The 17,489-nt window shown below is 40.0% G+C and overlaps 1 protein-coding gene and 1 long non-coding RNA gene across 5 annotated transcripts in view; one reads left to right on the top strand and one right to left on the bottom strand.

Annotated features, from left to right (window-relative positions):
• SYT1 (synaptotagmin 1) overlaps positions 1 to 4,012 on the top strand; it is a 343,326-nt gene extending 339,314 nt beyond the window's left edge. For all 4 annotated transcript variants that reach the window (XM_080971338.1, XM_080971335.1, XM_080971337.1 and 1 more), the window contains exon 10: positions 782 to 4,012. In XM_080971338.1, coding sequence (XP_080827464.1) covers positions 782 to 988 — 207 coding nt within the window. In that variant the 3' untranslated portion in view covers positions 989 to 4,012. The remainder of the gene's footprint in view (positions 1 to 781) is intronic.
• Positions 4,013 to 7,451: 3,439 nt separating this feature from the next.
• On the bottom strand, positions 7,452 to 16,772 carry LOC308457484. The gene is made up of 3 exons (XR_013976945.1): positions 16,487 to 16,772; positions 11,419 to 11,538; positions 7,452 to 9,044 (listed from the first exon to the last, which is right to left on the bottom strand). It is a non-coding gene; the product is annotated as an uncharacterized lncRNA (long non-coding RNA).
• Positions 16,773 to 17,489: the final 717 nt, after the last annotated feature.

Raw genomic sequence — 17,489 nt, 5'->3', positions numbered from 1 at the left:
TCGCCTTGAAACTCCATCCCTCAGCCCTCATACATATTTAACAGGAACCTTGCTAATTATCAAGTGTGCATGCCTTCATTAGCACCTACGCATGAATCCTGCACGGCATGAAATGAGTGTGACTGCTTCAAGAGGGGAATGATAAAATATACAGTACTTAGGAAGTGTCAATTCTTCAGCAAAAAATAGGTAGCGGGCATTTTATAATATTCAGCAGCAGTGAATTCAGAACAGAATACATAGTGATGGGGAAACAGATTTGTTGATGCTTAGGAGTCTCTTGGAAGAGATGGATTCTGCACAGGGAACCAAACACACTCATCTGTAGCACAGTCAGGGCCATGGGAAGTGCTGTCATTGGTAGACTACATGAAAGTAAATTTGGCATAATGATTAAATTTGAAATATGAGGGCATAGAGCAGAACTTAAAATTGAGTTTACCCTTACCAAGTGACCAAAGCGACCAAACACTTGCAATCAAATCAGGATCTAGAGGGCAGGAAGTTCACCACAGCATTTTAAAACCTTAATGTGGTATTTAACAGCATCCGTAACAATAGCAATAATTAATTGAAGTGCCCTATGAATAAAAGAGCAGTCACATCAATTGGCCCTAGGCTTTTAAAAAGTTTGGTTGTTAATGTAAATAAGGCACGTAACTCTCCATCTTCTGCCACCCACCTTTTCCATCGAGCTTTCTTGTGACAAGGTATACCCATTTTTTTGCGGTCCAGTTTGCCTTCCTCATTCCTGACTTTTCTCTTTCTCATCCTGTTTTAGAAAGTGCAAGTTGTTGTGACTGTTTTGGACTATGACAAGATTGGCAAGAACGATGCCATTGGCAAAGTCTTTGTGGGCTACAACAGCACCGGGGCGGAGCTGCGACATTGGTCAGACATGTTGGCCAACCCGAGGCGACCCATTGCACAGTGGCACACCTTACAGCCAGAGGAGGAGGTAGACGCCATGCTTGCAGTCAAGAAGTAGGAAGACAAAAAGGAAACGAGAAAAGAAGCCTTTCTGCATTTGCCCATATAGTGCTCTTTAGCCAGTATCTGTAAATACCTCAGTAATATGGGTCCTTTTCTTTCCAGCCATGCATCCCTAACACAGATCAGTGGTACTTCAAATCTTGTTTTTAATTTGCACAACTTTAAATGTAGAAAGCCCTACACAGCCCTCCCATCTCACCACTGCCCTCCGATCGACTCTTCTTTTAAGCAATATGTGTAGATAGAGCATGACGGAAATTATTTATTGTATCACAGTTGTACATACCAGTATGCTAAAAAAATAATAATAATTTATTTCTAGTCCGTTTATTTGTATGTTGTAAGCGTTTCCTAATCTGTGTATATCTAGATGTTTTTAATAAGATGTTCTATTTTAAATTATGTAAATTGACTGAGATATAGGAGAGCTGATAATATATTATAGGGTAACTAACTATCGTATCGTCTGCATTCCAGCAAAAATTCCAACTTGTTAAGGCACTAGTAGTGTTACACTGACATCTTAAAGGACAACTTAAATCTGAGCTTTCAACCGAATCGTTCAAATATCGACGTACGCTCACATGACACTCCTTGGAGGGGTTAATTCCCATTGGTGGTCTTCTCTCGTGGGCAACTTAGCATGATCTGAGCAGCTCCAAAGCTGACCTCAAGGAAGCGTAGCCAGAAGCTGATATATCATTTTTTCCTGTGTATATATATATAAAAACAAACTGAAATCATGGCTTTAGACTTAGAAATTGAAGGTACAATTCCTTTGAGGGTGGGAGCATTAATTACAACATATAGGAATATATAAATTGGGGGTGGGTAAATCAAAGGGAGGAAGGATGCAATAGTAACAAACCCCTACAACTGACCATGGCAAAACACATACCTAAAACCCAATCGCTCTCCGTTTATCACCTTTATACAAAATTTGCATACTGTGAATCCCATTTGTGATCTCACATTCTCTAATCCTAATGAGTTTGCACATTAGACTTTGTAACAAAATATTTTATTATACTAAGCCAGATGAGAAAGGAATGCAGAATATTTTTTAAAACAAAACAAAAAAAAATCACCGCCGTGTGTGTTTATTATACAAAAGTAGTTTCATGGTGACGAGACAGTATTGTAAAATCCCATCAAAAGAGGACAAAAAAAAAATTAGCCATATTTCTGAATGCACTTCAAAGCAAGCCAAAAGATTAACAGCTAGTGACCTTTTATATACTATTTATACTTAATAAGTTTTAATTTGTCCTTTAAAAAAAAGTGAAACAAAACAAAGAACAAGTTCTAGCAAACTGAAGCAACCTCTTATGTACACTAGTTGCTCGTTTCAGGAGGAGTTTTTAAATGTTTTCAATGTTACTATGTAGTAAATGGCACTATTATGAAGCTATTAGTCATTCCATTTAAGCGTCTTAAAAGACAGCTCTGTGTATCACTGTGACTGCCGTGTGTGCTTAGAAACTGTAGTTTTTCTCAGTGGATAGCAATCAATTTATTCCGTAGTGATATTGTAAAAATACTGCCATTCCCTTCTACTGCACTGCCGAAGGCGTGTATAGCACAAGCAGTTCTCCTACCTATGGACCAATCCAGAACTGAAGAGCTATGCATAGGACAAGGGCATCAAAACAGAGCAGATGGACCACACAGCATTTTGTCGACACTGTGCAATATTCCGCATCTCCCCCCCTCCCCTCCGTTTGATGGTAAGACAGTTGTCCTACAGATAAAGACAGTTGTCATCTCAGATAATCCCATCTCATCATGTCGTGGGCATTACTATTTTTTTAGCTCAGGTCTCTTCAATGGAGACGCCTTCCATTTAGTTACTTTCTTACTTGCATACTTATTTAAGAGACTGTGAATATAACGTGTTGAAGTACTTGTTCTATTTTTAGTTACCACCCAGCACCAAAAACACAAGGAGGTAGCAAAAAAAAAAAGGAAAAAGAAAAAAAATAGCACCCTTTTGTGGAATAAGTGGGATTTCCCTAGAAATAAGTGGATAATCCAGTTAAATAATAATAATTTTTTTAAAAAGAAAAAAAAGCAACAGATTTTTGAATGACAACCCCTTTCTCAGAGCTGTAGGTCTACACCTCACCCAATAAGAAGTGGAGAGGTTTTTTTTTAACTCCCAAGCCACAAATTGAATTTGTGGCAGTGTGTTCTGCTTTCTGCATAGCTTCCCAACAGATGAGAGTGGAAACATCTATCACTCTGGAGGTCTTTCTATTTTCTATAAGAAACGGAAAAAAAGACATAGTTGAGTCAGATAAGCTAAGATGTATATATAGGAAAAAAATCTTACAGGAATACTTTTATAACCTTACATTTTCAAAAGGACCAAATCCCACCAAAGAGAAGAGCTCAACAGGCTTTGCAGCCTATGAGGAAAGAGTTTAAGCTCCACTGTAACTTCCTTTAGTTGTTCATTGTAGCAGGGACAAAAAAGAAGAAGCAAAAAGCGCATCTTGAAATTTACAGGCTCAAGCTGCCAGAACTGATTCATTGTGTTAAGGTATTCTTAATGCATTTTCTTCCAGCACTGCCAGACTGAATGTCACCACAGAATTGGTTGCTAATGTACTATAGTTCTCAGCAGAGAGCAGACCTGCTATTTGACCAAGATGACATTTTCATCCTCAAAAGAAGCCACATGTACCTTTCTGACAAAGCTGTGTAAAAGTATTAGAATCTGATGCTGTAGAAAGATCCTAGTTGCCTTTGTGTATATTTACTGCCTGCTTGAGTGTTTCTATGTGTGGATTTTTCTCTGTATCTTGTAGAAGCGTTTGGGGTGTTCTATCCTGCCATATGGCTCGTAGCCTGCGAGCTGACAAGTTTAGCTGTATTTTACATTCAGTTTTGATGAGGTGGTTTATATTTTGTTTCACTTTTGTGTAGTGAATCCCACGGTAGAGTTTTTCCAGGTGTTGTTAAAATAAAACATACATACTACACAGATATTCAATAAAAATGTTTTATTTCCTGTTGATGCCTTGAGTGTCTTCGGTTTTCTTCCTCGCCTTAGTAACTAAACAGACAGGAATCTGTCAACTCTGATCCACCCATTTCAGATGTCATCCCCTCAGGCCAGCAGCTCCGCTGCATCCTTGAGGCCTGAGGTGTTCATACACAGTTGCAATGCATCTGCAAGTGGGTGTCTAAATGTTGGAGAATATCCCATGTGTGCAATTGGAATACACATTCGCACCATGATCAAAACAGGTGCATACTAAGTGCATGGATGCAGATTTATGTACATGTATTCCAAGCTGGAGGAAAAACTGCATGTGCAAACTCAGGCAAGTCCAGACTGGTCCATCACCTTGCATGCATTCACAAGTCCAGCTAGATACTTGGTGATAGTGCTGATCTTCTGCTTTGAGGAGAATAAAGGTTATACTTCATCCCTATCCCAACTTTATTGCCCAGCAAACAGCTGGCATATTGCCAAGTATCTTACTGGGACTAAACGCTCAAGCTGTTGATACACATGCAGTAGGACTTTGACCAGAGTATATTTTCCTGACATTCCACACACCATCTGTTTTTCTAATGGCTTTATATTACCATCCCTCCTAGCTCACAGAACCGCAATTCCACTCTTTTTCTCAGGGACATTCTTATTCTGCCCCACAGAGTGTATACACAATGATGTGTACCTCCATTATCAGTGTAGCATGTTGGATGACAAAAGAAGGGCAGGTCTTGGTAAATGGCGTGCAAGCATGACTCCCTTCCAAGCTGCTATCCCAACTGCATGGCCTAGATGGTGCCACATTTTCCAGGATGTGTTTAAAATAGTTGACCCTGCTATGAATGGCATCAGCAATAAGTGATGCAATGCAATCATCTTACATAACTCTTTATTGATTTGAGGGATTAAGTTCTCAAAGTGAAAGGGAACGAAAGTCCAGTCACCGCTCCAGTCTTCAATCTCAGCCATTACAACATGCTGTAACTGCCCTTAGGAATTATAGTGAAATGGTAGGAAGTCCTAGTTGGGAGGTGGAAGAGAGGTGTATGAAAAATTGTAACAGATAAATAAATAAACAGATATAGCACTAGATGTTATGCAAGTTAGCCAAACCATAGACTGGAGGAGAATGCAAAATAAAATTGGGGGGGGGGGAGCTTTGAGGGGGAAATTATCCCCAGGCCATTAATAATTCCCTGTCACAAAGTGGCTGAAATTGGGTCATTAGACAGTCATGTTAGCAGAGCGTATTCCCAGCAGTTTCAGCTCTCATCCTTTTGAAGGTAGTTATCTGATCATGAAAGCATTTCTATGCTACATTCCTGGGTTTTAGGGATACACAGGCAAAACATTTTAAGTATTTTAATCCATGACATTTAGTAGCACAAACAACAGAAGGCTTTGCTTTAACACAGAAGCAAAAAGAAGAGTATGTCTGCTATGAAAAAGTAAAAATGGTAACTTGCTTTTTAAAAAAACAGCTGTTGGCATATATATCAACATCCTAAATATTACATTTGTGTTCCTATTTAGTTCCTATTTTTGGAACTAAACAAATTGCCATATTACATATCAAGGTCAATTCATTCATTCAGCTGCATACCAAAGGTCTGCAGACACAACAATCTGTTGATTTTAATGGTAGATTTGATTTCCCACATCTCCAATTTTACTTTTAACTCCATTTTGCAAACAAATCTAGCCTAAGATATTGAGTTTAAATGCAATGATATTATGTTAAAATGTTTGGGAATAATGAAAAAAGGAACTAAGAGTTGTTTCCAACTTTAGCACTACTCAGAGTCGACTCATTGAAATTAATGGACATTATTAACTTAGCCCCATTAATTTCAGTAACTCCGAGTTAGATTCTTAGTTGGCTACAATCCTAACATGCCAATTAAATCACTACATACACACCATACATTTAAAGTACATGGTTTCCCCCAAATAATTATGGAAACCAGTAGCATGGCTGGAGTGGTGCAAGCTATGTCCCAACACCAGGCACAGGATCTGGGGGGCAAAGGCTTACAGTTGATGCCTACAGAGTGTAGATTGAAATGATTATAATCACATGGATCTTGCACATTCAAATATGATTTCCACATTTATTTAGTTATCAAAAAATCAAAATTACCTCTAAACAGTCAATGTTCTTATTAAGCCCATATAGGTAATTTTGATTTTAAAAAAGAAAATAAATATGAAAATCATATTTAAATGTATGAAATTTGTTGAATTATCATGGGTGGCATTCAATTAATAGTTTGCACTAGTACAAGGGTTAACACTAGAACAAGGGAATTTTCCATACTTCTCTCACATGCAGCCTATTCCATCCCCAAATCTGCTCTGGGTGAACCCCAGACCACATTTAAGGGGTACACAAGGGGGGAGAGAAAGGAAGAACATTCCACTTTAGAACTATGTTGAATACAGCCCACTGATTTTAAGGTCATGTTTACTCTTGATTCAGATAGTGCATTGATGTGTTTTGGGAAATGTAGGTGTTTATTTAAACCTCAATTGAATTAGACCATAAAACAATAGTCAGATATAGCAACCTGGGGAATAACCTGGGGCTAATGGAGCGCAACCTTCCCAATGAGAATATCAAGCATTTTTTCTAAATCAACTCAGAGGAGGCATTTTTTGCAATCTTCTGTTCTCCGGGCAATCAGATCTCCATGCCACTCAGCTGATACTAATACAAAAGAATATCAAAGTTTTCCCACCTACTGTCTCTGGGGAGAAAAACAACAACAACATGTGAATGTCATCTGAATATTAGAATTATTGACTGTTAGACAGCTGGCTTTTCATCTCCTATTAGGAAGACTTCCACTCCTTCTGTTGTTATAAGGACTATCCAGCTATCGCTATGCCAGATTACTGGTACCTGAAAGCCTTGAACTACAGCTCTGTATCATGAGCATGCTCAGAGCTGTTTCCTTGAAGGCCAGATTTCCTCAACCTTTAATGTGTTCTGGTAACCAGAGAAGCCACAAGTAGTGTTTTCTATTTGGGTCGGCTTTTTTGTTTTGTTTGGTATTAGGTTTATATCCTTGCTGCAAAGAGACAAAGCAAGCAAGAAACAATGGGTAATAGGTAGGCAGCAGGTGGCGCTGTGGTCTAAACCTCTGAGCCTAGGGCTTGCCGATTGGAAGGTCAGTGGTTTGAATCCCCCCAACGGGGTGAGCTCCCGTTGCTTGGTCCCAGCTCCTGCCAACCTAGCAGTTCGAAAGCACGTCAAAAAGTGCAAATAGATAAATAGGTACCGCTCAGGCGGGAAGGTAAACGGCGTTTCCGTGCACTGCTCTGGTTCGCCAGAAGCAGCTTAGTCATGCTGGCCACATGACCCAGAAAAACTGTCTGTGGACAAACACCGACTCCCTCAGCGAGATGAGTGCCGCAACCCCAGAGTTATCCACGACTGGACCTTATGGTCAGGGGTACCTTTATCTTTACCTTTTACCAATGTGTAGGCACTGCCACACAAAAAGATCAAGAGCTACTGTCAAGGAGGGGGTCGCTTTGCCAAGTCCTCACTCCAAGCTACTAATCAATCACATGCAGGTACCAAATGGGTTACCAGGCTTTATTGGCTTCTTCTCTGGCACCAGCTACAGGACACCAAACAGCAAGTATAAAACACGGCATGTTCTCTCCCTCCCCCAGCAGGCTAACTTGAAGATTTATAGGGGCTGGGGAATGCTGGCAACCAGCCAGCGCCATCACATGCTCCCGCTTTGGGGACTAATCGTTACCAGCTGCCTGAGGAGCCCCACCCAGTGATACTTGCTCACAGGATCACTACTTCATGACAGCTACAAGTTTGTTTGGGTTGTATTGTTACTACCATATATGCCAAAGATGGCCCTGAGTCCAATGAAATAAATATATATATATTAACAGGAATTGATGGTTCCATAGATTTGACATGTGTGGCAGGCCAGGAAACTTGAAGATGAAACTCTAACGAAGGTAGCAAAGGGCTGACAAATTAAAAATTAACAAACACCTGGGTCTCAGTGACCTGCACCATAACCTGTACTAGATTTTTTAAGAATTGTGTTGTTTTGTAATACAATATGCAATTTGTCAACATAATCAGACTCTTTACCAGCAGGTTGGAAGGTAGCAAACATAACATCATTTGTAAAAGGATCCAGAGGGGAGCCAGGAAATTAAAGATCCATTAGTATAACATCTGTCCCAGGTAATTGGGAAAAGGATTATTAAAGTTAGACTCATTAAACATATAGCAGAGCTGAGCAGGGATTAGCATTGCTTCTGTAAAAGGAAGTCCTGCTTCAACAACTTCCTGCAGTTATTTGAGAGCTGCAACAAGCATGTAGATCATTTCCCATTATATTCTTGGGCTTCCAAAAAGGTATTGACAAATTCTCTCCACAAAAGCTCTTGAGCAAACTTCACAGCCATGGGTTTAGAGGATAGATCCCCTTATGGTTAGTACTTGTATGGAGAACAGAAAGCACTATGGAAGAGTAAGCAGACACATTTCACATTGGTTGAAGTAAGCAAATCTATGTTCTTCCTAGCCTGGTGTTATTTAATGTGTTCATAAATAAATAACCTGGAGACAGGAGTGAGCAATGAGGCAGCCAAGTCTGTGGATGTCACAGGAATCTTTAGGATGGTGAACAGCAAGTAAAAAGAAATTGATTCACAGCAATCACACAATAAACTTGTTTTCACATACGAATGTATGGGGCTTTGTTCCTCCTCCAGTTCTTTTGCTCCTGCACTGCTATGAGCCAAACCATGCACGTTGTCTCAACCCTAGTTTGTGATCTGCCTCCTCCAGACAAATCACAAGCTGTAAATCAAAGACAAACAAAGGCAGTCCTGTTGCCCAATTCTGGCTAGAAACAACATCTGACTCAGAAGCCCGGCATTCCCCAATGGATTGTCAGCAGTGACAGAGTATGAGTCATCCTTTTTTATTGTGCTCACTTTATGGTTTGTGCAGATGATGGTATCGGGGCAGTTATACTTGATCTTCTTCCACTACTGTTTGCACCTGCAAAACGTTTGGGGTGGACTTATTACTTCATTTTCAATCAGTGCAAGTCCCGTAGCTTCCTGCTGAAATCCTGTAACTTTTTATACCACAAATGTTCTGATTTATTTTATGTCTCACTTTTATTGCAGTATAGCACAAGAGTGTCCCTCCAGGCAGCAAACACATGATAACGTTTGGAAAGCATCACGGAACAATCAATAAGTTGAAGTGATGTGTGGCAGGTCCAATATAAATCTACCACTAATGCACTATTATTGTGGCAATTGCATGTTGCAGAATACACTTGCAAAAAACCCAACACTCTCCCTAGATGGTTGCAGAATCTATATTTTGAAAACCGCTGCAAAGTGTGAATCTTTAAAATCATGGCCTGGTGATATTCGAAATAAGCTCCCTTGCTATGGATAATTATTTAGATTTTACAGTTGTCATAAGCAAAACATGCTTCAAATAACTGCTGTTACACTAAGCAGAGAAAGTAGCGAAAAATTACCCCTTTCATTCAGCTCATTTAACCCCTCATCAACGAGCAAAGGGAACGTTCTCAAACTGATAACTTCAGTTAGCAAGCTAAAGTTACTCTATGTCTCCATTGCTTTTCACATCAAGATTGCTAATTGATTATAATGCATGCAAAATTGAAAAGGCATTGTATTTCCTGATACATGCTGTTTTGCATATCTATATTTGCATTAGCATTTTCATTTTCATTTTCGTCAGATCAGATTCCTAACTTTTAAAAAAGGAAACCCAAAGAGTCGTCTTATTATGGAGTGTTATTCGTAACGTTCTGCTTGGGCATGGTAATGATAAAAAAGCAAGCTCATAAGTCACTACCTTGCTGAAGCAAGTTTGTGCCTAGGTCTAAGACCCATGTGTTCTGACTTGGGTTCCATAATGGAAGAAACGTGAGATGTAAACAGTGGTGGCTGGTGTCCATTGGGATTGGTAGGGCAGAAGGCAGAGAGATCAGCAGTAGATGGAGCCAGGATAGGCCCAGTGACAGACACAACCACCCACTGACTTGCAACTAAGATGGCAGACAAGTGGGGGCTGGAGGTTTGTGAGGAAGTGCCTCCACTAGATGTAAATGTTCTATTGTAGAAATAAATAACTCCATCCATCCCACATCTGTTTCGGGATGGTGTCAGAGATGCCCTTTTCTTGTGGACATAAGAGGAAAGGAGATGGATGCCAGCTCTGTGCTTTGCTGTCTGCATGGGTGACCTCATGTAGGATAAGGCTGGATATTTAGGATTGGTAGGCCCACATTCCACAAAATGCACCCCACAAATGGAACTGCTGTGTGTCTTAATTAGGCCTTGCTTGTCCTTTAGCTGAATATCCACTGCATTGTGGGATGGGTGCTAGACAGTAAAGTTAACTAACACAGTGTAGTCTTTACAAATCATTGTAAAGCTTTGATATAATCATGACCTTAATTTTCCCAATCAATCCGTGTCTTCCTTCAGAGAGTTCCAGGAAAGTGAAAAGTTTCACATCAGACCAACTATAAAGCCTATTTAAAAAACAGTGGTGGTTGATGTGTCTGTGTCTTCAGGCCACTAAAAGAACTATGCAGTTAGAAGAAGAATAAGAGTTTGGATTTGTTATCCCGCTTTATCAGTACCTGAAGGAGTCTCAAAGCAGCTAACATTCTCCTTTCCCTTCCTCCCCCACAACAAACACTCTGTGAGGTGAGTGGGGCTGAGAGACTTCAGAGAAGTGTGACTGGCCCAAGGTCACCCAGCAGCTGCATGTGGAGGAGTGGAGATGCGAACCCGGTTCACCAGATTATGAGTCTACCGTAGGTGCTTCTCGAAATATAGGCAAGCAATAAAAAAAAGCAGGAGAACAAACTCTCAGAAAATGTTTAGAGTAATTTGGATGAAAGAGAAATATCAGGGTTTCTTGCAAAAGCACCACCACCACTAACTGCTGTTCACTTTAGAGACAGACAATATTCTATCTGATGAGCACCAGTTAATATTATGAATGAAAGAATATCAGTTAATAAATGAAATGAAAGAACCAAGAGGGGGAAAGAGATCAATTTCTTGAGAGTCATTATTTGGACTTCTTGTAGATTCAGCTTTTGGGCCTCAGTTAAAAATGTGACTCATGAGTAAGGAGTTATAGGAATTCTGCTGCTTACTCATGCTGACTGAAGATCTGAAATCTGATGTCTGTACCTAGCATGTCATAAAGCAGGACTGATGAAATGTTCCTCCTCTTTCAGCTGCAAAAACAGAATCTTTGCCTTATTCAGGCTATATTGTCACGTTAATCTTTTTCTCACACAGACATCTTTGTCTGGAGCTCCTCTTAGTGGAAAGGAAGAGAATCCAAGAATATATAAAGGTGTGCTTACCTGTAGACTCACATACGGAATATCTGTGCATTGAAAATATGACATAGGCATCACTTTCACAGGGTATGAAGGTGGATCTCAAAGTGCATATAAAACCACGTTGATTTAATTTTTCAGCTCCTAGGAAACATAAAGAACTAAAAGTAGTATCTAACTTATTCCCAATATTTAACATGCCAGGTGGCACAGTTTGATGCAAGCAGCTTTGAGTTTATATCTCTTTCCCTTTAGTGAAGGCAACTATTTTCTATCCTTCTAAATAAGGAAAGATGCTGTCACAGAACTTGATAAAAGTGACAAATCACACTTGCCAAGACTAATGGGAAAACATTATCTTCTTCATAAACACCCTATCTGGGATTTACATAATAGGAACTAAATTTATTTTCCATTGTTGGCAAGATTTTAACAGCTAAAGATGGATCCAGGAAAGTGGAAATGTAATTTTTACCAACTACAAAAGATATGCAGCAGACAAAATACCAGTATCATTAACAAGCGTCTCCTACGAAAGACAGATGCTTTTAATTGACCAATTTGCTTGAAAGCCCTTTTAAAACAAGAAAAGTGTGTGTTAGTTAACCAGTGCAGTTTCCATATGGGAGAGTTCTAATGACTTAAGGGTAATAACAATAACTTTATGTTTACTGTCACAAACTGTGCTACTAAAATGGTGACTATTCAGAAAGTCTTTTCATCATTTATTTTTAAATGTCATTATTGTGCTAATATTGTAGTGCTATAAATGCAAAGATACTCATATATAGTATAAGTTCTATATCAATCTATGAATATTTGTTGTAAGATTAATATACCTTTTTTCTTTTTTCTTTTTTATGTATACCTATGTTTGCTTGTTTTTTATGTATGCTGCTTTCTTTTTGCTAAAAAAATATTTTTTAAAAAGATACTCATTTCTTTTAAATTGCTTTTAAACAAAAACAACAACAACCCTTCCTGCTGTGGTTATTGGTGATAACAAATCATTTTGTGTAAATTAACATTATAGCAATGTAACATTATAGTGTTACAGCACTATAACACCTTTCCACTGAAAACAAGTGATAGCTAGGAAAGCATTTTAACACTAATTAAAAGATTTTCTGAGGAGAGTCAATGGGGTGAAAAAAAGTCGTCCACTGCAAAGATTATAGTGAGTGTGCACTGAGCTGTGATAAGTTTTCCTACCTGACATGTCACAGCCTAGGTCAAAACGCCACTTTTTTCAAAGACTAGAAGAGTGGTGCTAAATGCAGAAACAGCTGTGGAGATTGTGCTAGTCTTCGGGAAAAGTTGAACTTTCAGTGTTATGAGAAAAGACAGACGAATTACAAGGAAAATACAGGATGACAATGACTGGATGGCAGCATTGTGCAGATTCTGAAGCATGGCATTTTCACACTACTAAACACCTAGTGTAGAAGCACTGCAAACAATACAAGCCGTCCACTTTTGATTGCAAGGCAAAGCATAGCTACATAAGAAATCTCCGAAGAGCCCTACTGATCCAGAGCCAAGACCAACCCAGTCTAGCACTCTGTTCCTCACAGTGGTCAACCATATACATTGGCAAGCCCACAGAAAAAGACAGGAAGGCCCTCTTCTATGTTGGTTCCTCAACTCCTGGACACAGCATGTTATCATGATGACTAGTAACCCTTGATAGCCTTATGCTCCTTATCTACACATCCTCTACACTGCAATACCAATGCAAGGGGCAGTTTGGTCCAGTATCTCTGAACAGTGCAAGATTCCAGGGTTTCCTGGTTCTTACACAGGGTTCGTGTTTCCTTTGGGGAATGAAGTACAGCAGAGATTTTGGTGTCTCTTTGGGATATATGGTTTATTTACACAGAGATATACAACCTGAGCCCATGATGGAGGGACTCACAGCATGAACAAAAGGGTCTTGGTCCTACCCTAGCCACAGCCTTGGATTCCAGCAGACCTCAAACATCACATTCTGCCTCTCTGGCTTTCCAGCTTGCTGCTTTTTTTCTAGCTTCTAGCTCACATAACAGCTCAACTCTCAACATTAACCCTGTGACTTTATCTGTTGAGGGAGTTGTCATCTAGCACAAGCCCTTTTAGTAGCCCATCACCCATCTGGCTTAATCAGCTTTAAACACTTGCTGGATCTAGGGGTTAGCAGTGTCTGACACACATCTTAGTATGCCAAGCCTTGATTAAATTCTAACACTTACTAGATCCAGAGATTAGAGAGGCCCAGCACCCACAACTCATAATGCACTCCTCATAACACACATTTCGACTACTTCCAGAAGCATGTAAATAGGCTGAGAAAAAAAGACACAGTTGTAGCCATTCTCAACAGAGATCTCCATATATATCCTCCCTCCATATGTAGGTGTGGACTTAAATGAATGGAACTATAACATGAGAGAACAGTTCCCAGTGATTTCATCTTCCATCGACTAGCCATATGGATGACAAAGGCTGCATTTCTTTACATACTTACCTTGGAGTAAGCTCAGCTGAGTATGGTGGGTAAGGTCTGAGCTGACGTTATGATTATAAATGTTCTCTTCACATTTTTATTTAATGAAAATTCAAGAGATAAGAGGGAAGGGGAGGGTGGTGAAAGAGAGAAACAAAGTTATGATGTAATGCAGCCCTGGGAATGTCAACCTGGATGCTTAGACCTAAGCTCTCAAGCTTGCACTCTCTGGGGCAAGGGAAAGCTTTAGAGCAATGAAGCGTGAAGTCCACAGTGATATTTACAATGCATTTGAGGATAGCACTGAAGCCCACTGGACTTAGCAGCAGCCCAAGGGGAAAGCGTAGGGGTGCTGGATGCCACAGAGTTTCATTCAGCCGAGGATAATCTTCTGAAAAGCATACTAATAAAGAACTGTTAATGAACAGGAAGCTTCATAAACCAAAGATATGCTCAGATGCTCATAATCTCAAAGGAGGAGCAGCAATCTTGAGACTCCAGGTGAAAGAAAGAGAGAAAATACGAGGTTTCTTCCTTTCTTTGATCTGGTTGGGACTAAGTGTCATTGGACTCCTTCACCAGAATCATTTAGCAATGGACAGCCTACCCTGCAGTTGACCCCTTGGGTTGACCTTTCCCTTTCATAAGGAGAAACTGGAACCCTTGCATCAAATATCATTTTATAGAGTACCTCACAGGCAATCAGAGGAAATTTTCTTAATGTTCTTCACAAATACAACAATGCAGACAATTTGCATTCTGGAACTAATTTACCTAAGTTTGAGATGGCATAGTTTTAATCAGTGGCATAGACACAATGGTCACATTCTTACATCACACTAAACCATGGTTTTGTGTTACGGGGTCATGCAGGAATGAGCCACAGCAGGCTTTGGGCTTGTGTGCTTCTCTCATACACTTACTCTGCTCTTCCTGCACAGCTGGGAGATATACAGAAGACACTGTTTCTGCTTTTGGTAAAGCATCCAGACTGACAAACTGTGGTTAGCATTACCAAGTCAATTTCAAATCATGGTATTGAAAGCTGGCTTTTTTAAATTAAATTAATCTGTATTTCTGGTCCAAATGACATGACACATGGTGGTTAATCAAAAGCAAAGATTCTGAATTCTTCTGGTGTCTGAACATGCTTGTTATGCTAGCTGTATTATGAGTAAGGGGCCTTCAGATGTAATGGGAAAACATGGTATGTCCCCATGAGAACAAACTGAGGTTTAGACATCCAGACATCCTTTTCATTGCACATTATTGGTTATTGGTGCTCTTGGTACTATTGGGGCAGTTACACACAATACTATTTCAATATTGTTTGTGCCTCCAAAGGCCACGCTGTTTTGCTTCCAATCAGTGCATAACTTCTTGCTGAAATCATTTTATACCATAGGTAATCTGGTTTATTCTTGTCCTGCTTTTGATGTGCTACATCCCCTCCAGAAAGCAGAAATGTGGTAACACTGGGGAATAAATCCACAACTAATATAGAATTATTGTGTCAAGAACATGCTGCAGATTACATTTTCGATCGAACATCATTCTTAGGAGGGGATCTTAGTTCTTGGCTTTTCCAACTAACTGGAGTTTCCCTCACATGGTAAAATAGTGAATGAACCACCTTTTCTGCTACGTATGGAAAGGCGGCACAAACAACAGAGACCTTAATTTGATGGCACATGTTTCCCCTCCAGAAAAAAGGGCTGTCTTTTCTGTGGATTAACAGGATAATGTCAACTCACCCTTTTCTACTTCATCACTTTGCATGCCAAAAGGAATTAGAGGGTCAACTGACTGGGCAGCAAAAGTCACTATCCTTGACTAAGCTTATTCTTCTCATTTGTTTATTTCATAATGTATAATCTAGTTGTCAGTTTTCATTTTCCTTTTAAAGCCTTTCCTTTGCCAATTTCCACCGCTCCAATATAAACCAGTGGGTTTAAATTTTTATTTCTGAGTTTCTCCTAATTTCATCTCACCATTGACAACCAGGGCAAACTCTGGCTTTCCAGAACTTCACAACCTCTCAGCTCAAGTGGGCCCTGGAGGTGGAAAGTCTGAGCCCCCCCCCCCCCAAAAAAAAAGCTTACTGTGTTGTACAGATCAGGCCATTGTGGGGAAAACTGAGGTTGTGGCTTGTGACAAACTCTAGTCAGTTTCACAACAAACCAACATTAGACCGCAGGTTGTACAGCTAGTTTGTTCAATTAGCCAGCCTTTGTGATAAATCACAATCCAGGTTCTCTTCTACAATGACAAGCCATGATCAGAGTGAAGGATATAGCTTGGAGCTGTTGTGCCAATCCGTTCCGAACGGTCGTCAGGGAGCCCTAACTAGTTCTAACAAGCCCAGGTTTCAAATTCTTCCCAGGTGTTCACAGAAGCTCATTAATCCAGGTAGGGGAATTCCCCAGGACGGATCATTTAAGCTGAAACAAAATATCCCTCATTTTACAGTAGAGCATAACCGCAGGGCATCAGACCATGTAAACAGTATGAGTCTCTGAATGACTGGAATGCTGAGTGGAATGAAGACATGGAAAGAAAGAGCGCTTCATGCAAGCAAAACAGGGAGGGTCCTTCAAATTAAAAACATACCTTTCCACCCACGATGCATGGACCACTGCTTCAGGTTAAAGGAATGGAGGCGGCTCACTCACAAAAGCAGGTGCTGGGAGAGAGAAGGAGGCTGTTCTAAGCTTTACTCAAGGAAATGAACTTTATGAGATTCCAAAGCCTGTTTCATGGACAGCTTATCTGTCACCAGTGAGAGGCTGGGAGCCGCAAATAAGCTCCAGAGAGCTAATTTAAAAGCTATGCAGAACTGGACAGATTTAGCACATTTTTCTTCCCAACCAAATTTTTAAAAAAGAAAAAAGATTCCTCCCCCATCCAAGTTCTTAGTCATTCTTTTAAAAGAAAAACTAACAGGAATCTCAGCACTTGCCTGAGAAAGTCCATTTCCTGACTGTTGCTACTGAGCTCTATTTTTGGTTCTGGCTATCGGGGTGTTTAAACTGTTGCTGTTTCTTGGTTTTATATTTTGGGAACCACTTTGAGATTTACAAATGAAAAAAAATCAAAAATAAATAAGGAAACTTTCTCACATTTCTTGTACGTAGATTTGGTATCATTGGTATTGTATTATTATTATTTCATGAAAATGTCCTTTTTGCAAATGGGATGTTTGCATAAAGATTACTCATAAACATTGGCTAACTTTTGCCCTAAAAATAAAAAGGTATTCCCAGTTTAGTGGTTTCCAAAAGCTACATGATTGTCTATAGCTGTACACAGTGGTTGCATTCTCAAACTACGGTATGTTGTTGACTCCTGAGGAAGAGAATGCAGCTCCTTCCAGGGAATTTTATATTAGTGTGGGATGGCAGCTTAGCAGTGGTTTGGCTTCGCATGTTGTTCAGACCCAGGTTCCTAGTTAAGGGCTCTCCTCCCTAACCCTGATCTGCAGACCCAAGGTTTGTCCTATGGTTAAAGAGCAGAAACCTCAACCACAATAGCAGGATAGGACAGCATGCTAAGCCAAACTTTGGCTCACGCACTGCACTGACCTCCTCTGGGGAGGAGCAAAGTGGGTGCAAGT

This window comes from Podarcis pityusensis (assembly GCF_964106645.2).
Source record: "Podarcis pityusensis genome assembly, chromosome: 10".
NCBI classification, from domain to species: domain Eukaryota; kingdom Metazoa; phylum Chordata; class Lepidosauria; order Squamata; family Lacertidae; genus Podarcis; species Podarcis pityusensis.
The sequence above is the reverse complement of the archived record's forward strand: the minus strand, read 5'-3'. Positions and strand labels throughout refer to the sequence as shown.